The 24594-nt window shown below is 35.4% G+C and overlaps 1 protein-coding gene across 1 annotated transcript in view; it reads left to right on the forward strand.

Moving 5' to 3' along the window:
- The window catches only part of CNGB3 (cyclic nucleotide gated channel beta 3), a 150338-nt gene continuing 147125 nt past the window's right edge, over positions 21382-24594 (forward strand). Inside the window, exon 1 of the mRNA XM_003125585.6 lies at positions 21382-21492. Within this exon, the coding sequence (XP_003125633.3) occupies positions 21382-21492 (111 nt within the window). The remainder of the gene's footprint in view (positions 21493-24594) is intronic.

A 24594-nucleotide genomic window follows, 5' to 3' on the forward strand; every position in this document is an offset into this window, starting at 1 on the left:
GGATTTTTCTGGAGAAACTTTGCAGGACAGTAGGGAGTGGTATCATATATTTAATGTGCTGAGAGTGAAAGACCTACAAATTAGGATACTCTGCCCAGCAAAATTATCATCCAGCATTATAGGAGAGCTAACAATTTCTCAGACATGCAAAAACTAAGAGTACATCAATACTAAGCCAACCCTAAAAGGTTAAAGGGTTTCCCTAAGTGGAAAAAAAAAAGTCTACAACAAGAAGTAAGAATCTATAGGAAAGTAAAAATCCCACTAGTAAAAGTAAATATAGAGTAAAGGCTGTTGTTGATCAACCACTTAAATAAGCTAGTACAAAGATTAAGACAAAAAAAATGTAAAATTAACCAGAACTACAATAAACAGTAAGGGATAAATATGAAAATGAAAAATATGACATCAAAAACAAAATGTGGGAGAGAAGAGTAAAAACAAAAATTTTTATGAGTTTGAATTTAAAACCACTTAAAACAAGTAGATATAGTAAGTCAATATAGATGAACACCATGATAACCACAAATCAAAAACCTACAATAGATACAGACAAGCTAGAGAGAAACATAAGCATAGCACTAGACCAAATCTTCAAATCACAAAGGAAGAAACCAAAAGAAGAAAATAACAAAGAACTGCAAAAACAACCAAAAAACAAGTAGCAAAAGGTAAATAAAGATACCTATTAATAATCACTTTAATAGTCAATGAACTAAAGAATCCAGTCAAAAGACCTCCAGTCAAAAGACCTAGGCTGGTTGACTAGATGAAAAAGCAAGACTTACCCATATGCTGTTTACAAGAAACTCACTTCAGAGCTAAAGACACACCCAGAATTAAAGTTAGGGGATGAATAAAAGATCTTTCATGCAAATAGAAGTAAGAAGTAAGCTACAATAGCAATATTCATATCAAACAAATATAGATTTTAAAACAAATTCTATAACAAAGGACAAAGAAGGACATTATATAATGATAACAGATTAACACAGAAGATATACCATTCATTAAAGTATATGTATGTAATATAGGAGCATCTAAATACATGAACAAATATTAAAAGATAGGGAGAAGTTAACAATGATACAATAATACTAGCAGACTTTAACATCACACTTACATCAAAGGACATGTCATCCACACAGAAAATCAATAAGGAAACAGTATCCTTAAATGATGTATTAGAACAGTTGGATATAATAGGTATCTATAGGACATCCCATTGAAAAACAGCGAAAAACATATTCTTTTCAAGTGTACATGTAACATTCTCCAAGACAGATTGAATGTTAGGCCACAAAACAAGACTCAGAAAATTTAAAAGGACAGAAATTATGTCAATTATTTTTTCCAACCACTACAATTAGAAATCAATTACAGAAAGAAAAGTGGGGAAAATGGAAACATATGGAGACTAAATAAAATGCAAATAAAAAAATCAATGGCTCAGTGAAGAAAACCTAAAAGGAAATCAGAAAATATCTCAAGACAAATGAAAATAAAAATACAACTACAAAATCTATGAGATGCAGCTAAAAATAATTCTAAGAGGGAGGGTTTTGCTAGCTTTCTAAAAAAATATACTTTATTTTTATTTTTATGTTTATGGCTATACCCACAACATATGGAATTTCCCAGGCTAGGGACTGAATCCAAGCCATGGTTTCAACTATATTGCAACTGCAGCAATGCTGGATACTTTAACCCACTGCACCAGGCCAGGGATTGAACCCACACCTCCACAGCAATCTGAGCCACTGCAGTCAGATTTTTAACCCACTGTGCCACAGCAAGAACCGCCTAAGTGGGAAGTTTATAGAGATACAACCCTACCTCAAAAAAAAAAAAAAAAAAAAAAAAAAAACAAGAAAAATCGCAAATGAACAACCTAACCTAGCATCCAGAAGAATTAGAAAAAGAAAAAAGCCCAAAGTAAGAAGGAAAATATAAAGATCAAAGAAGAAATAAAATAGAGATCAAAAAAAAGCCAGTAGAAAAGAGCAATTAAACAAAGAATTCATTTTTTAAAGACAAAACAAATCAATAAGCCTTTAGCCAGGATCATTAAGAAAAAAGAGGACCCAAATAAACTAAGTAATAAATGAAAGAGGAGAAATTACAGCCAATATCATTCAGATATGAAAAAAAATAAGAGAAAACTAAGAAGAGTTATACGCCAATAAATTGGACAACCCAGAAGAAATAGATAAATTTCTAGAAACATAAAATCATCCAAGACTGAATCAGGAAGAAACAGACAATCTGAACAGGCTGATTACTAGTGGTGGAATTGGATTTGGAATTAAAAAATCTCCCAGCAAACAAAAGTCCTTGAGTGGACAGCTTTATAGGGGAAGTTTACCTAACATACCTAACAATAACTAATAACAATCCTCAAACTATTCCAAAAACTGAAGAGGAGGAAATTGATTTTATGAGTCCCAAATTGATTTTATGCGTCTACCATTACTCTGATACCAAAACTAAACAAAGACAGTACAAAAAAAAAAAAAAAAGAAAAGAAAAAGAAAAAGAAAATTAAAGCCAATACCACTGATGAATATAGATGCAAAAATCTTCAACAAAATTATTAGTCAACCAAATCCAATAATATATATATAAAAGGGACGCACAATAATCATCAGGCTGGATTTATTCCAAGGTTGCATGATGGTAAAATATCTGCAAATGAATCAATGTGATACACACCACATTAACCACAAAAAAAAAATCACTTTATCACATTAATAGATGCAGAAAAAGGATTTTAAAAATTTAAAATTTAAATCCAGAAGGAGAAAAAAAAAGAAAAGGGGTTTGAAAATATATTTGAAGAAATTATGGCTGAAAACATTCCAAATCTAAAGGATACTGATGTCAAGATACAGGAAGAACAGAGGGCCCCAAACAAGTTGAACCCAAACAGGCCCACACCAAGATATATTATAATAGAAATGGCAGAAGTTAAAGACAAGATTCTAAAGGCAGCAAGAGAAAAGCAAAGCGTTAATTATATGGGAACCCCCACAAAGCTATTACCTTATTTCTCTACAGAAACACTACAGGCCAGAAGGGAGTGGCAAGATATATTTAAAGTGCTGAAAGGAAAAAATATGTAACCTAGAATACTCTATCCAGCAAGAATATCATTTAAAATAGAAGGGAAAATAAAGAATTTCACCAACAAACAAAAGCTAAAAGAGTACAGCAATACAAAAACCATTCTAAAAGAAATATTGGAAGGGCTTCTCTAAATTAAAAAAAGAAAAGGTAAGAAGAATTAAGATGGAGGAAAACACGATCGAAAAAGCTGTCAAATAAGCCAGCATACAGATCTAAACAGAAAGATGTTAAAAAAAAAAAATCAAAATCATACAATGTGGGGAAGGAAAGTAAGAAAATATAGATTCTTTTTTTTTATTTTAATGATATGTCTGAGCCTATATGACTATCAGGCTAAAGCAAGCAGATATAGGAAGGGGTTAACATACTTAAAAAACAGGGCAAACACAAATCAAAACCAAACATTACTTTCACAAAAACTGAAAAGTACTCAAGCATAAAATAAATGGAAACCATCCAACTTCCCCAAAAAAGGAGAAAAGGAAACATGGAATCAACTGGAAAACAAGGTTTAAAATGGCAATAAATATGTATCTATCAATAATCACTTTAAATGTCAATGGACTGAATGCTCCAATCAAAAGACGCAGAATGGCAGATTGGATAAAAAAGCAAAAACCTTCAATCTGCTGCCTACAAGAAACTCACCTTAGGGCAAAGGACACACATAGATTGAAAGTGAGGGGACGGGAAAAGACATTTCATGCCAATGGACAAGACAGGAAAGCAGGAGTTGCAATACTCATATCAGACAAAATAGACTTTCAAACAAAGGCCATTAAGAAAGACAAAGAAGGGCTCTATTTAATGGTTAAAGGAGGCATACAAGAAGAGGATATTTACAATCATCAATATATGTGCCCCAATATAGGAGCACCCAGATACCTCCAACAAATACTAACCAACATAAAAGGAGAAATGGATGGGAATACAATCATAGTAAGAGATTTTAACACCCCACTCCCGTCAATGGACAGATCCTCAAGACACAAAATCAATAAGGCCACAGAGATCCTAAAGGACACAACAGAAATCTTAGAGACTTAATTGACATTTTCAGGACATACCATCCAAAAAAAATCAGAATACACATACTTCTCAAGTGCACACGGAACATTCTCAAGATTTGATCACATACTGGGGCACAAAGCTAACCTCAACAAATTTAGGATATAGAAATTATTTCAAGTATCCTCTCTGACCACAATGCCATGAAACTAGAAATCAACCACAGGAAACGAAATGAGAAAAAAAACTGACTACATGGAGACTAAAAATCCAATGGGTCATTGAGGAAATCAAGAAGGAAATTAAAAAAATACCTCAAGACAAAGAATAATGAAGACACATCCACTCAAAATCTATGGGGTGCCACACAGCAGTGCTCAGAGGGAAATTCACAGCAATGCAGGCCTTCCTCAGAAAAGAAGAAAAATCTCAAATCGACAACTTAACCCACGACCCAAATGAATTAGAAACACAAGAACAAACAAAACCTAAAGTCAGCAGAAGGAAGGAAATCATAGAGATCAGAGAGGAAATCAATAAACAGAGATTAAAAAAACAAGAGAAGAAATCAATAAAACCATGAGCTGGTTCTTTGAAAAGGTAAACAAAACTGTCAAACCTCTGGCTAGACTCCCCAAGAAGAGGAGAGGAAAAACCCAAATAAACAAAATCAGAAGTGAAAAAGGAGAAGTCACAATGGATAGTACAGAAACACAAAATGCCATGAGAGAATACTATGAACAATTGTATACCAACAAATTTGACAACCTGGAAGAAATGGACAACTTTCTAGAGACTTACAGCCTACCAAAACTGAATCAAGAAGAACTAGATCGACTGAACAGACCGATCACTGGAAATGAAATTGAATATGTCATCAATAAAAGTCCAGGACCAGAGGGCGTCACAGGTGAATTCTACCAAGCATACAAAGAGGCACTTATACCCATCCTCCTTAAACTTTTTCAAAAGGTTGAAGAAGAAGGAACACTCCCAAAGACATTCTATAATGCCACCATCACCCTCAGTCCAAAACCAGACAAAGATACCACCAAAAAAGAAAACTATCGGCCAATATATTTGATGAATATAGACACAAAAATCCTCAACAAAATTTTGGCCATCCGAATCCAACAACATATCAGAAAGATCATACACCACGACTGGGTAGGGTTCATCCCAGGTTCACAAGGATGGCTCAGCATAAACACATCAATCAACGTCATACACCACATTGACAAAAGAAAAGTCCAAAACCACATGATCATCTCAATAGATGCAGAAAAAGCCTTTGACAAAGTCCAACATCCAGTCATCATCAAAACTCTCACCAAAGTGGGTATAGAGGGAACATACCTTAACATAACCAAAGCCATTTATGACAAACCCACAGCAAATATAATACTCAATGGAGAAAAGCTGAAAGCCTTGGCACTAAATTCTGGAGCAAGGCAAGGATGCCCACTCTCACCACTGTTATTCAACATAGTCCTGGAAGTCCTAGCCACGGCAATCAGACAAACAAAAGAAATAAAAGGCATCCAAATCGGAAGAGAAGAGGTAAAACTGTCACTGTATGCAGATGACATGATACTGTATATGGAAAACACCAAGGACTCAACTCAAAAACGACTTGAACTGATCAAAAAATCCAGCAAAGTAGCAGGATATGAGATTAACATTCAGACATCAGTCACATTTCTGTATACTAGCAATGAAATATTGGAAAAGGAATGCAGAAATACAATACCTTCTTAAATTCAATCAAATACCTGGGGATACACCTGACCAAGAAGGTAAGGACTTCTATGCTGAGAGCGATAAAACATTAATCAAAGGAATTAAAGAAGATGTGAAGAAATGGACAGATCTTCCATGCTCCTGGATTGGAAAAATTAATGTTGTAAAAATGGCCTTACTACCCAGAGTGATCTACAGATTCAGTGTAATCCTTATCAAATTACCCAGGACATTCTTCACAGAATGAGAACAAACAATCCAAAAATTTATATGGAACCACAAAAGACCCAGAATTGCCAAAGCAGTCCTGAGGAACAAAAACCAAGCAGGAGGCATAACTCTTCCAGACTTCAGGCACTATTACAAAGCCACAGCCATCAAGACAGGGTGGGACTCGTACCAAAACAGACCTACAGACCAATGGAACAGAATAGAGCACCCAGAAAGAAACCCAGACACCTATGGTCAATTAATGTTTGACAAAGGAGGCGAGAATATAACATGGGGAAAAGAGAGTCTCTTCAGCAAGTATTCCTGGGAAACCTGGACAGCTGCATGCACATCAATGAAACTAGAACACACCGTCGCATCATGCACAAAAATAAACTCAAAACAGCTGAAAGACTTAGGTACAAGACAAGACACCATCAAACTCCTGGAAGAGAACATAGGCAGAAGATTCCCTGACCTCGACCTTACGAATATTTTCTCAGGTCAGTCTCCCAAAGCAACAGAAATAAAAGCAAAAAGAAACCATGGGACCTCATCAAACTGACAAGCTTCTGCACAACAAAGGAAACCCAAAAGAAACCAAAAAGACAACTTACAGAATGGGAGAAGATAGTTTCAAACGATGCAACGGACAAGGGCTTACTCTCTAAAATATACAAACAATTTATACACCTCAACAGCAAAAAAGCCAACAACCCAATGGAAAAATGGGCAAAAGACCTGAATAGACATTTCTCCAAGGGAGATGTACAGATGGCCAACAAGCACTTGAAACAATGCTCCACATCCCTGATTACTAGAGAAATGCAAATCAAAACGGCCACGAGATACCAGCTCACAGCAGTCAGAATGGTCATCATCAATATGTCCACAAAGAACAAATGCTGGTGGGGGTGTGGAGAAAAGGGAACCCTCCTGCACTGCTGGTGGGAATATAAGCTGGCACAACCACCATGGAGAACAGTATGGAGCTACCGTAGAAATCTATACATGTAACTACCATATGACCCAGCAATCCCACTCTTGGGCATATATCCGGAAAAAACTCTCCTTAAGAAAGAAAGACACATGCTCCCGCATGTTCATTGCAGCTCTATTCACAATAGCCAAGACGTGCAAACAACCCAAATGTCCACTGACAGATGATTGGATTGTGGTATATATACACAAGGGAATACTACTCAGCCATAAAACAGAACGAAATAATGCCATTTGCAGCAACATGGATGGAACTAGAGACTCTCACACTGAGTGACCTAAGTCAGAAAGAGAAGACAAATACCATATGAAATCACTTATATCTGGAATCTAATATATGGCACAATGATCCTTTCCACAGAAAAGTAAGTCATGGACTTGGAGAATAGACTTGTGGTTGCCAAGGGCAGGAGGGGAGGGAGTGGGATGGATGGAGTGCTTGGGTAAATAGATGCAGATTATTGCCTTCAGGAATGATTAGCAATGAGATCCTTCTGTGTAGCACTGTGAACAAGTTCTGGTCTCTTATGACTTATGACGGAGCATAATAGTGTGAGATTAAAGAATGTATCCATGTATGTGTAACTGGGTCACCATGTTGTACAGTGGAAAACTGACAGAACACTGTAAACCAGCTATAATAAAAAAATAAAAATCATTATATACAAAAAAATTAAAATTTATTCATGCTAAAAAAAGCAAGCAAACAATCAACAAATTTGGTAGAGAGGTAACATGTGTCAAATAATAAAGGGGAAAAAACAAGGTACTATTTGTACTAAAAGCATAAGGCTATACCAAATGTTCTTGACACATTTCTTCCCAGGATGTTCTCCAAAATTTTCTGGAAATTATTCCCATTCTATATACGTTAGCCATGAGAAATGTTACTTTACTTTCCATGGTTTTACCTGCCCTCAATGAGCAGGCATCTACTAAGGACATCAAACAGGCCAATCAGTGTGTCAAAATTTTGGACCTGTGACAGACATCATTGTCTCTCTAAGATTTTGAATTCTAATATCAATGGCCAGGTGTGTTAACAGCTATTTTCTGTCAAAGAGTGAGGATCAAAATAAATAATTTATGATATGAGAAGGGACGAATATTGGAGAATTTTAAATATCCTAAGAGCAAAATAGAATTCTCCCTGGGATCCACAAGTTATTTCCATATCCCTTTATTATATTCCTCTTTGTGCTTACTAGTATAAATTGGTATTCTCTTACATGAAATCAAAAGTAACTGAAATAGTATAAAAATGGTAAAATTTCTAATATACCTACAATGGGTTTATTTATAGTTTGTAAAATTTTTTTTCAAAAATTTATTCTTGCCAGCCTTCCCTTTAGCTGCTAGGCTTTTAAAGATGAAACTGTGATAAATTCTATAACATGGCTTAATATATTTATTTAACTACCTCTTGATGAATTATCTTGCCTAGGTAAAATAGGTTAAAAAAGGGAAAATAAATATATAAAACAAATTTTAAATGAAGATTCTTAAAAATGTTATTAAATTCTTTCTTGCCACATCAAAAGGGGTATTCTACCTTTCTAACTATTCAAACTGGATTGAACACATTATTTGCTTTGGCATAGCATAATATTACCAAAATTACTGCAAAAGACATAAAAAGAATTTACATATAGAGATTTGATTCCTTGGTACTCTAAACCTACTATGTAAGAGATCTCAAGTGAGGTGGAGAATGGTAGACAATATGAAAGATAATCAAGGAAGCCAGATCAAAATCCTAACTATTAGACAAAATCCACTAGCTGCCAGCACCAGCTGAAATGCCTGCTGACCACAGTCAAACAGGCCCACATAATTGTGAGAAAAACTAAATGATTGTTCTTTTAAGTCACTAAGTGTTAAGGTGATTATTATCACCTTAGAAAGGTAGCTAATTGAGCATTTAAGCTTCTTTTCTTAATATGACCAAAAAACAAATAGGAGATATCATCCAGAAATGCAATTTCTAGAGGATAGCTTGGTCTGATCTTCATACAAATTCAGTTCAGTCTCTCACAATTCATAGTCATCTTTCCTCTGCCTAGAATTCTCCCCCTCAACAGCCCCATACAATTGAGTCCCTCCTTACATCTCTCCCTTGCCCCTACTTGACTTCCCCACAAGTTTCTATTTAAGCCATCTAGAATCAACTTCTGAGAAGCCTTCTGAAAACCTCATGCAACAAATAAGTAAAATTTTCCATCCTTTGTGCTGTCCCTGTACAGTGTAATCCCTCTATTGAAAGATTATTATAATTATGTATCTTCAGCTGCTTTATCACTCTTCACCTTCACTGGGATGTGACTCACTCAGTCCAAGACTTCATCTGATTAATCTAGATGTAAAATGTTGCCTCAAAGTAAAAACCACTCACTATATATAAATGGAGCTCATATTAATATACAATAAAATGCACAAGTATTAAATTTAGACCACTAAATTTCTACAAATATAATACACCCATGAAAGCATCACTCAGATCAAGATATAGAACATTTCCACCACCAGAGAAAGTTCCCTCCTGCTTCTTTCCAGTTAACTTCCCCTAATATCCCCAACCCCATCCCACCACTTAGAGGCAACTGCTATTCTAATTTATAACAGCATAGATTAGCTTTATCTGTTATGTCATTTCATATAAATGAAATCATTAACTGTGTATTATTTGGTGTCTGGCTTCTTTGAATATATGGTTTTAAGATAACTCATGTTATTGCATACATCAGTCCTCTGTTCCTTTTGACTGCCTTGAGATATTTCCATATATGAATAGGCCACAATTTTAACTATTTTCTTGGTAATGGCATTTGAGTGATTTCCAGTTTAGAACTAATTATGAATCAAGTGGGTCTGAACATTGGATCATATGTTATTCTGTTGTATATATGCCAGAATAACCTATTTTTAGTGTTTCAAATATATGCTAATTTTTATTTTTAACCTATTATTTATAATTACCATTAAAACTTGTATTGTCAAGCACTTTCAAACTTGTAAGTGTAATTCTGTAGATTACTATCAGAAAGATATCATTTAGTTAAATATCTAAATATTTAATTATGGATGGAAATACTGTAATGGAGGCAAGCTTATCTCCTTTTCACAGAGGAGAAAATTACGGTTCATATAATAATACAAACAAGTTTATTTTTGAGACACAGCCTAAAAACAAAGGAATGGACTAGGTGACATTCATAAATGCTTTAGTTACAACTGTTCTATGAAATCAGAATAATCATAACAGAAATTTTACAAAAATTTACAAAACTGGAATTATATAGCTGGTAGTACTCTATAGAAGTAGAACAAGGTGTAGAATTTATAAAGTATCCTATGAATTAAATGCAATAATTTAACTCCGCTAATATAGACTCTCCCATAATAAGATCCATTTGATAGTTTATTATACAAATTTATTAGTAACAATCAAAATCTCTCCATTTATCTGCCTGTGTAGAGATAGTTTGCAAACAAAAACTATCAACTGTTTTGAAATTACATACAGTTTTAAATGGAGGATATTTTTACTGAATATTCAAATTAAAACATACTTCGAGTTAAAACAGATTTGTAAATCTTAGGTATAATTAAGTAACTAATTAAACACAGTTTTTTTAACCTTTCTAATTAATATATTTATTTATTCATCAGGATATAGTGAATGTCTGGATATTATAAGGCACTTCCAGGTCTCAAAATGGATGAATTATACTCCCTGCATCTAAATACTTACCCTATTCATCTGTATGACTATATCTTCCACTAAGCTGTAAGTTTTTGAAGAACAGAGTATCTTAATTTCTACATCACTAATCCATGACAAATAAGTACTTAAAAACATTATAGCTTTGGCATCAGAGCCCCAGGCTTGATGTTTATTACTATATGATTTGGCAAATTACCAATAAGTTTCAATTTTTTAATCTGATTAATGAGGCCAATAATGAAACCTATCTGATAAGTAATTATTAGCTTTAAGTAAAATAACGCATGTATTGTGACTACCTTCCCTGTCTCTGATTATGTTTGCTGAAACATTTAATGACTGAATAAATGAATCCCTAAATCAACAAATGCGTGAACACAGGCATCATTTGTGACAATATCTAATAAATGACATGAGTGACAAAAGCAACATTTGGAAACCCCTTGACCTCCAAAGTCAACTGTAAGCATGAGAGAGTCTGTATGTGGAGTCTCTTTTGGCATGGCAGGTTAAGGATCTGGTGTTGTCACTGTAGCAGCTTGGATTGCTGCTGTGGCGTGGGTTTGATCCATGGCCCAGAAGCTTCCATATGCCACAGGAATAGTCAAAAAAAAAAAAAAAAAAAAAAGCAGAGAAAGAGAGAGAACCAGTGTGGAAATTGGACTGGCACTATCTGAAAGATTTGATTAAAATTTTTAAGAATACTAATCAGACAAGGTTGTATAAAATAGACAGTGACATCCTATGGGAAGACAGGCTGGTACTTTTTTTTTTTTTGTCTTTTTGTCTTTTTAGGCCCGCACTCGTGACATATGGAGGTTCCCAGTCTAGAGGTCTAATCAGAGCTACAGCTTCTGGCCTACGCCACAGCCACAGCAACACCAGATCCAAGCCATGTCTGAGATCTACACCACAGCTCACCGCAATGCCGGATTCTTAACCCACTGAGCGAGGTCAGGGATCAAAGCGGCAACCTCATGTTTCCCAGTTGGAGTCATTTCTGCTGCACCACAATGGGAACTCCAGGCTGGTTCTTATTTATTTATTTATTTATTTTTATGATTTTACTCTTTAATAACCAGACTGCAGTTATGACGGAAAAAAATATATAATTATTATGATAATCAGCTGTTCACTATGACTGACAGACAAAAAAAAAAATGTTGGGTGAAATAACAAGCTGATACTTTTTAAAATTGTCAAGGAGTTCCTGTTGTAGTGCAATGGGATTAGTGGCATCTCTGCAGCACCAGGACACAGGTTTTTATCCCTGGCCCAGCACAGTGGGTTAAAGAAACCAGCATTGTCACAGCTGTGGTGTAAGGTAGCAACTACAGCGAGGATCTGATCCCTGGCCCAGGAGCTCCATGTGCCATGGGGTGGCCAAAAAAGAAAAAAATATATATTGTCAAGGTAATGAAAGACAGGAAAGGACAGAGGATTCATTCTAGATTTAAGAGACAGAGGAGGAATTCCTGCCATGTTGCAGTGAGTTAAGAATCTAACTGCAGAGGCTCATGTCATTGCAGAGTTGCAGGTTCTATCCCTGGCCCAGTGAAGTTAGTTAAAGGATCTAGCATTGCCATATCTATGGTGAATGTTGCAGCTTTAGCTCAGATTCAATCCCTGGCCCAGAAACTTCTATATGCTGTGGGTATGATCATAAAATTTTAAAAAATAAATAGAGACTGAAAAGTCATCTGACATAAATTGTACAAATGTTTTCTTAGGTCTGTCTCCCAAGGCAATAGAAAGAAAAACAAAAATAAACAAATAAAACCTAATCAAAGTTTCAAACTTTTGCACAGCAAAGTAAACCATAAACAAAACAAAAAGACAAACTACAGAAGGGGAGAAAATATTTGCGAATGATGTGACCAAAAAGGGCTTACTTTTCAAAATATGCAAACATCTTGTACAACTCAATAAAAACACAGAAAATCCAAATGAAAAATGGGCAGAAGACCTAAACAGACATTTCTCCAATGAGATTAGCCAGTAGACATAAGAAAAAAATGCTCAACATCACTAATTATTAGATAGATGCAAATCAAAACACAGTGAAGTACCACCTCACACTGGTCAGAATAGCCATCAATAATAAATATACAAATAACAAATGCTGAAGAGGATATGGAGAAAAGGAAACTTTCCTACACTGTTGGTGGGAATGTAAATTGGTACAGTGACTGTGGAAAAGAGTATGGAGGCACCTCAGAAAACTAAATATAGAAGTACCACATGATCCAGCAATCCCACTCTTGGGCATATATCCATTTAAAAATTTCTATCAAAAAGATAACATGCACCTGTATTTCCATAGCAACACACAATAGCCAAGACATGGAAACAACCAAAATATCCGCTGACAGATGAATGGATTAAGAAGATGTGGTACATACATAAAATGGAATACTACTCAGCCATAAAAAGAACAAAATAATGCCATTTGCAGCAACATGGATGCAACTAGAGATTCTGATTCTAAGTGAAGTTAAGTCAAATACCATATAATATCACTGATATGTGGAATCTAAAATATGACACAAATGAACTTATCTATGAAACAAAAACAGATTCATGGACATAGAGAACAGAATTTTCATTACCAAGGGGTAGGGAGTTGAGGGAAGGATGGATTGGAAGGTTGGAGTTAGCAGTTGTAAACTACTACATATAAAATTATAAACAACAAGGTCCTACTGTACAGCACAGGGAAATATATTAAATATCCTATGATAAATCACACTGGGAAAGAATATTTTTAAAAAGGATGTACATATGTGTGACTCAGCCACTTTAGAGCAGAAATTAACACAACACTGTAAATCAACTATACTTCAATGAAAATAAATAAATAAATAAACAAACAAACAAACTAAGGAGTCATGACAATTAACTGCAGTCCATGATCCTAAACAGACTCTGGATCAGGAAGGAAAGGGGAATGGTTGAGACAGTTGGCAAAAATTTAGATAATCTGTGAATTGGGTGGCAGTGCTATATCAATGTTAAGTCCATGATTTGGAGGTTTGAACTGTGGTCATGTATGAGAGCCTGTTTGGGAAAAACACATTGGAAAACTTAGGAGTAATGAGGCATAATATTGGCAGCTTGTACTCAAATGGTTCAGGAAAAGACTATCTTAATTAGTATATCTATAGAGAGTGAGACAGGGGAAGGAAAAAAATGTAGTAAAATGTATTTCAACTGAGGAATGTTTTTTGTTTCGTCTTTTTAGAGCCACACCTATGGCATACGGAGGTTCCTAGGCTAGGTGTAAAATTGGAGCTGCAGCTGCCGGTCTACACCACAGCCATAGCAATGTGGGATCTGAGCCACATGTTACCTTCACCGCAGCTCACAGCAACGCCAGATCCTTAACCTGCTGAGCCTGGGATTGAACTCATGTTCTCACGGATACTAGATGGGTTTGTTACCTCTGAGCCATGATGGAAACACCCGATTGAGGAATCTTAATTAAGCAAATACTAATTTATTAATAGTGTTCTTGAAACTTTTCTGTAAATTATAAATTATGACAAAATAAGGATTTCTTTGATTTCTAATGCATGCATTTGGAAATTCAACATGAGAGATATTTATAAATCAATTTTAAAACTCATTCAATGAAACCAGTTACTTCATTGAAATTACAGAAAAATGTGGACAACATTGCTCCAAAATCTGCTCTGCTGGACTCCTCATTACCTTTCAGGGATGGACTTCTCGCTTCTCCACATACACAAGCCAGCCATCTGGACACCAAATGCATTGCTTCCAGCTTCCTCCCGCCAACCCAGAAGTCATTACAATAGTAAAGTATTCTCTAAGTGCCTAGATAGGATGGTGAAAATGAGAATGAAGAGGAAAGGATAAGAATAGAAATTGTAAAGGAAAAATCAAAGAAACAAGTAAATACTTCATATAGTTTGGATAAGAGAGAAAGTTTAAGGAATAATAATGCATTTAACAAAACAGGAAGTCAGAAGAAGTTGCTACTTTGGTGATAAAGACAAATTTGTTGTGTCGATCATAAGTGAATAAAAGACACTTCGGATTAAACATCTTGCAGACTGTAAGAACCATGAGACTAAAACCCAAGAATGAAATGGATTCTGGCTTCTAAATAAATAATAATCATTCCCAGAATATTTTCAAACTGCCATATATTACATTTATCCCTTAGAACTAAGAGATTGATCAAAGTTTTCACTATTGGTAAATATGAGTGTTGAAAAGTAATAACATCCTCATGTTGGGTCAAGGATTAATATATTCACTTTTATATAAGATAACCAACAGCTATTATTTATAAATCAATACCCACTTTCACTAGTAGCTGGATATATTTTTATTAGAATTACGAACACCCTGGTGTAGGCCAAAAATTATTAAAACATTAGGTTTAGATCATTGATAAATTTAGAATATAGAAAACCAAAAAATCCAGTTAAAAGCAGCTTATCTAGGGAGCTAATTGTACAGACAATCTTCTTTACGAAATGCACTATTAATCTCCTTACATAACAGTAGATCATGATGTTCAATTAACTGAAGTGCTTTTTGTTAGCTCACTGGATGATAAAAAAATAAATAAATAAGCAATGATAGTCTATAATTGGAACCAAATACTGAAACAGGCTAATTAACTTTTAAAAAAAACTGTAAAAGAATAAGGAAACTTCACATAGTTACCCATCCATATTCACATAACAAATCCATCACGACCTGATTACTGTTGATAAAATACTAACAGAAGGGTTTTTTTTCAAAACATTTATTCTATTAGTCACAGTCTAAACCAATATAGCATTCATTAGTCACAGATGCCACTAGTTATTAACAATTTCCTGAAGGCATTTTTACCCTTAATATCTGTTACATTTGCTGCTCATGCATTTTAATTATAAATTAAAAGCAATGCAAATATTATAATCAGAGAAACAGAGAGCATTTCTACTTACTGAAATACTATATTTAAAATCACTTAAGTTTCAGAAATTCGTCATGTCACCTGAGTTGCATTACATCTAGACCCATTACACCCGCAGATGATTGAAAAAAATACCTTCTCTAAATTTGTCATCACATAAAATCACACTGGCAAGTATTTCTAAACAGTGTTATACATATTTTATTATGGAAAATTTGCTCTAAGTTAAGTTGCTATAAATCTACCTTGTAAGATCATTAAATAGTCAATGTCATCAACTCAAAAAAATGTATTCAGAAGTTTCCTTTGGATATTTTTTTAACTTAATGCAAAAGTTTTGCTAACCCTACAAAAATGAAAAGAACATAAAAATCAGGGTCTTTTGTCCACTTTGGAAATAATATAGACTTTGGCTAACATGTAATGTAAAGAAAACTGTGTATGTAAGCATATTTATTGTTAATATTCACCAGTAGTTCAATAAAGCTTGTTACATGTCTGCTAAGGTCAATGTGCTGGCCACATTAGCTGTCACTTACTGTAATACCTTGATTAACTTTATGCTGTGTCTGTGTCTGGAATGTCCTATCTTTCCACAGCTGTTCAGTGAATTTCTCCTCCTCTAAACCCACTGTGAGCATTAATTTCTCTGCAAAGATTCACTCTCCATTTTACTGCCCACTCACACATAGGCAGGCTCAGTCACCTGCTCTTCTGCTATAGCATTACTGACATTCATCCTTCAGAGTAAGTGAATTGTGATTGTTTTTATATCTCTCTGACTGTATCACAAGGCACAGGTTGATTATCTCTATACACCAAGAGAAGATAGCAGGGCACAGGCTGATCATCTCTATGGACCAGCAGAAGCTAGCAGAGGACCTGAAACACAGTAAGAATGCAAACGTTTAATGCTCCATTAAAATATATACTTTAGTAAGCAGAGCATTTAAAATTTTAGCAGTCTCCAGAAACATAATTTGTTTTGTTAAAAGAAATTAAATTGTTGAGCACTTTAATTTTTACCAGATACTTTTTACACATAATCATTATCTTTTGTAACCTTCCCCAGATCCTTGTTGTTCGATTTTGCAGATGAGGGCTCAAACTGGCTTCACAGATGATGCAACAGTGTGCCTACTTTTTCCTTTAAAGTGTTACAATCATAGACTTGGAGAATAGACCTGTGGTTGCCAAGGGGGAGGGAGCAGAATGGATTGGGAACTTGGGGTTAATAGATGCAGACTATTGCCTTTGAAATGGATAAGCAATGAGATCCTGCTGTGTAGCACTGGGAACTATATCTAGTCACTTATGATGGAGCATGATAATGTGAGAAAAAAGAATGTATCCATGTATGTGTAACTGGGTCACCATGCTGTACAGTAGAAAATTGACAGAACACTGTAAGCCAGCTATAATGAAAAAAAATTATACATTAAAAATAAATAAATAAATAAAAGCTGGGTATCCAAGGGAAAAAAAAAAGGAAAAAATGCTCATAGTTTATCTACATTCCTGCCTTACTAAATGTAATGTATTCAGCACATTGACTTTTTTAGGACTTAGTCAAAGTCCAGACTTATTATCAGTTTATTATGTTCTCCTAAAAATGGAACTCCCTCAAAACCTGGAAAGAAAAGACTTAAGATTGTTTCCATTCAAGTAACTGCAAACTTGTTATTCCCTTTATAACTTAGTGGTTACTCTTCTCATATTGAAATAATATTCATATTATTTGAATTTAATTCAGAGTGATCTCAGAAAATTATCCAAAAGCTACTTCCTTGGGTAGGCATAGGGGAAAATATAACCTAAGTTTTTGTTTCCAATATTTTGCAAGGAAAAAAAAAAAAGAAATTCCAGCCCATGATCCATCTTAGAAACAGAGGAAGCAGTGATTTTATAACTACTAGGAATTCCTCCCCATACAAAATCATTCCTCAGTGGGAATGTCTGAAATCTCATCACTGAAGATTCTTTCAAAGAAACTTAGTGCTTTTCAAACTTTATTTCTATTAAGTGAAAATTTTTATTAATGATTTGAATAATTTAATAAGAATAAGATGTGTGTTCAAACCTGCAACTAGATATAAACTCCATCTGCCTATTTGTACATAAATACAAAGCTAAAACTTATTTGTAAAGTTAAAACTCAAAAATCAATAAAATCAGTGTAAATAGTATTGAAATGATGGATAATGGTCTACTGAAATTAAACAGGAAGACCATGGTACTATTTTCCACTGACAATTCCTTTTTTAAAATTTAAGTATGACTTTATTACCATCTTTGTGTTCATGTGTATAATAACACTTATTGGTATAAATGTATAGACATGCATGTGCAGAATACAATATCATAGAATCTAGAGGAGTTTTGTATAAAATGTTAATGTGTGCCATTTATAAACTATATTTGTGGAGTTCTCATTGTGGCTCAGCAGTACCAAACCCGACTAGTATCCATGAGGATGCAAGTTCGATCCCTGGCCTGGCTTAGAGGGTTAAGGATCTAGCATTGATGTGAACAGTGGTGTAGGTCGCAGACGCATCTCTGATCCTGCATTGCTATGACTGTGGCATAGGCTGGCAGCTGCAGCTCTGATTCAGTCCCTAGCCCCAGAACTTCCATATGCTGCAGGTGCAACCATAAAAAAAATAAAAATAAAAATAAAACATCAGCCCCTTAGTACATTAGCACATGAACACACTGTTCACAGAAGAAATTTAAATGTCCAAAGAATATTGAGAATGAAAGATCTCAATTTCATTAGTAGTCAGGGAATACAAAACAAAATAAATAAAATGATAGAGATGCAATGAAATAACACCATATTAGATGACAAGGTGATACTAGAACTGACAGAGCAAAAGTTCTGATGGTAATGATCCTTCCATCTATTCGGGGAGAAGACACAGATACAGGAAAACATTACTTTAAAAATGGCATATTGTGTTGCCAAGTATTGAAGAAATGTATAAATTTAAATGCTGCCTGTGTAATATATTTACTTAGTTTTGAATTAAAGCAGATATAAGTGAGGACTAGAGTTGTCAGATCTTTTAAAGAACCTTCTATCAAATTCTATTCAGCAGATTCTTGAGTTTCTTTCTGTGTAAAGGCATTGTGGGAATAAAATAAGTACTGCATTGTGTCCTTCAAGGATTTTAGCCTTCTTGGTTAAATGGTGAATTAGAGAAAAAAAAATTCGTGCTGGAGAAAGACACATATTTTTTACAATTTATGAAATTAAAAATCCAACAGAATTTTCTAGACTTATAAAACTAGTAATCACATATATAACTGATAACATTTCATCAATTTGTGAGAAAATAATAAACTTGTAAGATGTTTTGGAACAAATGTCTTCTGAGTAATGAAATTCATGTCCTCTAAAGTAATATTTATCAAACATACTATCTCTCTGTTATGGGCTGAATAGTACCCCTCAAAAATTCATTTTGGAGTTCCCATTGTTGTTCAGTGTGTTGAGGGCCCAACATACTCTCTGTAAGGATTAGGATTCAATCCCTGGTCTCACTCAGTGGGTTAAGAATCCAGCATTTCCACAAAGCTGCAGGGTAGTTTGCAGATGCAGCTCAGATATGGTGTTGCCATGGCTGTGGTATAGGTCTCAGATACAGCTCCAGTTCAACCCCCGGCTGAGGATTTTCCATATGGTGCAGGTGCAGCCCTAAAAAGAAAAAAAAAAAAAAAAAATATATATATATATATATATATATAAATCACATTGAAGTTCCAATCCCATGTGCCTCAAAATGTGACTTTATTTGGAGAGAAGGTCTTTAAAGAGGTAAGTTTAAATGAGGGCACTGAGGTGGCCTTTAATCTAATTTAATATTAGATTATAATGTAATCTAATACAATTTACAAGAAAAGAGAATTTGAACACAAACATGAACATAGTGAGAACACAGGGGGAAGATGACCATCTACAACCAAGGGGAATGACTTCCTTTGCTCACAGCCTTCGAAAGAAACTAACCTTGTTGACATCTTAATATCAGACATCTAGCCTCCAGAACTGTGGGGAAATAAATTAAGTTACCCCGTCTTTATTATGGCAGCCCTGAAACCTCACTCCTTCTTGGCTATGCCTCAAGCCCAGCCCAAACTCAGATTGGGATGCAAACCCATGGGCTCAGCCTCAAATTCACCCACACTTCAGACTGAGACTTGAGCCCATAATCTCTAACTTAGGAGGAGACTCAAACCCACTGTCTTTTAATTGAAATTGCTCACCTAGTGTCAGGATTTATGAAAGCTCAGGTTCTTCTGTCTCACCACTGTAAGAATTCAACATGAGGCAAAGTGGCAGACAAAGAGTGAGTTTATTAGTACAGGACATTTGTGAGAGACACCAGTGGGCTGGCAAAGCCCAGAACAAAGAGGACTACATTTTCATAATCAAAGAAAAAGTGGGGAGGGGAGAAGACCACCTTCTTCCTCATTTTTGGGTAGACATCAAGGCTTACATCATTACTTCCTCCTTTGACCCTACATGGTTTAATGGGGACTAACATGGAGCTACCTAAATAATACATATCTTTGCAAAAAGATAGTAACATACACTAAAATATGGTAATTCATCCCAGGTTTCAGTATAATGTCCCCTTTTACACAGTTTATTTCCCCTTTTACCTATATTTGTATCTTGGCTACATGCAGATATGCTACTCTTCAGGACTGTTAACACCCTGATTCTATGTAACAAGATTCAGACCCCATATCTACTGTCTTGGGTTTTAACTATAGGGTTTGTAGCTTGAGTATGCCTGGGCTTAGATGAACCTGGTTTCCCTTCAAGATAGTGTAGATTGATTCCAGATACTGAATTTTTTCTTGAGTTGTCATGAGCTTAAAACAGTCTCCCCATACTCCCTCAAAATTCACTTTCTGTCTTTAATCACCTAGTGGGATTTTTAGGCTGACTATTTAATCATCCTATCCCTATCAGCCCCTCCCAACAAACTAACATATTCTCTTTGCTTAATTCTAATATAATCATCATTATGCATCAAAGGACTACTAGGAATGGAAAGCACTACGTCTCATTTTTCATTATATTTTCTAAGAATGTCACTAATCTAATTAGGTAATAAAATACTATTTTTTAAATGGAATCACCATAAGTACAGAAAATGAAAAAGTATTTATTTCACAGTGCAGAACTATAGGTGGACTTTAGTGGAGTTGCTTTAAGCACTTATGCACATTGTTAAATCATTTGCGTGTATTATTTTGACAAAAATTAGGTAGACGGAGATACATAGGTAGATAATTAGAAAAAATAAATAAACAAGCCAATGGGCAACTTGATCACATTTAAATCAACAATGACGTTTTGTCTAATTCTCGCTTATAAATTATTCACAGGGGTATTTTGACTCTCTAAAGTTCATAAACAGAATTCAAAGCACTGAAGCAGAAGTAATTTGCTGCTTTTAAGCCAAAGCCCTGACTAGCTAGAGAGTTGTTTCTAAGAATTATCCAGAGCACAATCCTGATTAAACCACTAATTGGCTTGTCTGCTAATGAAAAGAAAAACAAAGTACACTTCTCTACCTCAAGACACAGGGTCATAAAAACAGAGGTTTTCAGAACCACCTCAGAGATGTTTAAGTCACTGACAATAAGATTTAACAAGGTGAAGCCTAGTGAAGAGAACAATGAGAATAAACAAGATCCCCATCCAAGCAGTGAGTTGGAGCAACCCACAAGACAGGTACGTTTCCTACTCCTTAAATCACTCTTGATTCTCATCATTCCTTATCTGGGGATGGGTTTTAATAAACACTGTTATATATGATTTTTCTGCAGTTTTACCTGCTACCATCTGGGTCATGGACTGTTTGTCTTTGGGGTTCAACCCATCATTTTATAGATTCTGTATATATTGGCTTTAAAATGGAATGATAACTACTTAAAAGACACTACGATTTGGAAAAGCCAACTAAGATTTCACTTTGCAGATTTTCACTTCTAACATCATCCAAAAAGAAATTATTTATCAGATGTTAACCTGGCTGTATGATCTGGTTCCAATAGAGAATGTCAAACATCATGGTCTTAGTAAACTACATTTCAACAGTTATTTCTCTAGAACAAGTCTTCTCAATAAGGAGCAGTTTGTGCTAGGGACAATTGGCAATGTCTGAAGAAGTTTTTATTTGTCACAGCTCAGGCGTATGGAAGCTACTGACATCTAAATGGTAAAGGCAAGAGATGCTACTAAATGTCCCAAAATGTGCAGGACAGCTCTTCACAACATAAAATTATCCAGTTCAAGATTTTTAATATTGCCAACATGGGAGGAACCCTGCTCTACACAAATCTCTTCATATGTTCTAAGTCCGCCCATCTATAAAATGATGATTACTGCTTTGTAGTCTTGTTATACAAACTAGAGACAGTAGAGACAGGGCATATAATAGGGACTTCCCTAAGTGTCAATTATTATCATTATTATTAACAATTTGTGTTATTATGACAGATTTAAGTCCACATGATAATTGCATGATCGCTATTCACTCACAACTATTTATACAACAATTTTCATGAATTATTCACTAGATTTACCTAAAAGCACTGCATAAAATTTTTAGAGCAACAATTATCTTCCCATCCAAAAGAACTGGATGAAAGAAGTCAACTACAAGCAGGAGGGTACCTCGGGGACTAGAATAACATGGTCTAATGATTCAGTTTTAAAGTAGCCTAGAGTATAAAAATACTGAGATTACCTGATGTTGACCCTGGGAAAATATGCCTTCCTTTTCTTTTTTTATCATTTATTTATATTTTTTCTACTGTACAGCATGGTGACCCAGTTACACATACATGGATACATTCTTTTTTCTCACATTATCATGCTCCATCATAAGTGACTAGACAGAGTTCCCAGTGCTACACAGAAGGATCTCATTGCTAATCCATCCTGAAGGCAACAGTCTGCCACCTATTTGCCCCAAGCTCCAAGTCCATCCCACTCCCTCCCCTTCCCCCTTGGCAACCACAAGTCTATTCTCCAAGTCCATGACTTACTTTTCTGTGGAAAGGTTCATTTGTGCCATATATTAGATTCCAGATATAAGTGATTTCATATGGTATTTGTCTTCTCTTTCTGACTTAGGTCACTCAGTGTGAGAGTCTCTAGTTCCATCCATGTTGCTGCAAATGGCATTATTTCGTTCTGTTTTATGGCTGAGTAGTATTCCCTTGTATATATATATACCACAATCCAATCATCTGTCAGTGGACATTTGGGTTGTTTGCACGTCTTGGCTATTGTGAATAGAGCTGCAATGAACATGCGGGAGCATGTGTCTTTCTTTTTTAAGGAGAGTTTTTTCCGGATATATGCCCAAGAGTGGGATTGCTGGGTCATATGGTAGTTACATGTATAGATTTCTACGGTAGCTCCATACTGTTCTCCATGGTGGTTGTGCCAGCTTATATTCCCACCAGCAGTGCAGGTGGCTTCCCTTTTCTCCACACCCCCACCAGCATTTGTTCTTTGTGGACATATTGATGATGACCATTCTGACTGCTGTGAGCTGGTATCTCGTGGCAGTTTTGATTTGCATTTCGCTAATAATCAGGGATGTGGAGCATTGTTTCAAGTGCTTGTTGGCCATCTGTACATCTTCCTTGGAGAAATGTCTATTCAGGTCTTTTGCCCATTTTTCCATTGGGTTGTTGGCTTTTTTACTGTTGAGGTGTATAAGTTGTTTGTATATTTTAGAGAGTAAGCCCTTGTCTGTTGCATCGTTTGAAACTATCTTCTCCCATTCTGTAAGTTGTCTTTTTGGTTTCTTTTGGGTTTCCTTTGTTGTGCAGAAGCTTGTCAGTTTGATGAGGTCCCATTGGTTTCTTTTTGCTTTTATTTCTGTTGCTTTGGGAGACTGACCGGAGAAAATATTCGTAATGTCAAGGTCAGGGAATCTTCTGCCTATGTTCTCTTCCTTTTCTGATTAATATTGACTGTTTTTGCAGTTAAGGGAGGTGAGGAGAATGTGCTCACCATGGCTTCGTGAGAGTGGCCTTGACTCCTTTCTAACTCTTAGGTCAAAATAAATAATCTCACACTTTAAAAGTTATTTACATCCTGGAGTTCCTGCCGTGGCGCTGTGGAAATGAATGCAACTAGGAGCCATGAGGTTGCGGATTCTATCCCTGGCCTTGCTCAGTGGGTTAAGGACTTGGTGTTGCCATGAGCTGTGGTGTAGGTCACAGACTCGGCTCAGATCTGTCATTGCTGTGGCTCTGGTGTAGGCCGGCAGCTGTAGATCCGATTCGACCCCTAGCCTGAGAACCTCCATATGCCGTTAGTGCGCCCCCCCCCAAAAAAAAGTTATTTACATTCCCACCAATAGTGTAGGAAATTTCCCTTTTCTCCATACCCTCTCCAACATTTATTATTTTTTGATGTTTTTTGATGATGGCTTTTTCTTGATGGCCATTCTGACAGGTGTGAGGTGATACTTCACTGTAGTTTTGATTTGTATTTATCTAATAATTAGTGATGTTGAGCATCTTCTCATGTGCTTTTTGGCCACCTTCTGTCTTCTTTGAAGAAATGCCTATTTAGATCTTCTGACCATTTTTTTTATTGTATTTTTTTCACCATTGGCATATATTTTGTCATTTAATATCTTTCAACTTTGTCTCTGAACTAATTATTTATTCTTTTTTTCATCTTAGGTTTGTTTCTTCAGCCCTTCAATTGTTCTGTATAGGAGTTCCCATTGTGGCTCTGTGGAAACAAATCTGACTAGTAACCATGAGTACACAGGTTCGATCCCTGGCCTCGCTCAGTGGGTTAAGG

Source organism: Sus scrofa, chromosome 4, assembly GCF_000003025.6.
Source record: "Sus scrofa isolate TJ Tabasco breed Duroc chromosome 4, Sscrofa11.1, whole genome shotgun sequence".
NCBI lineage: Eukaryota > Metazoa > Chordata > Mammalia > Artiodactyla > Suidae > Sus > Sus scrofa.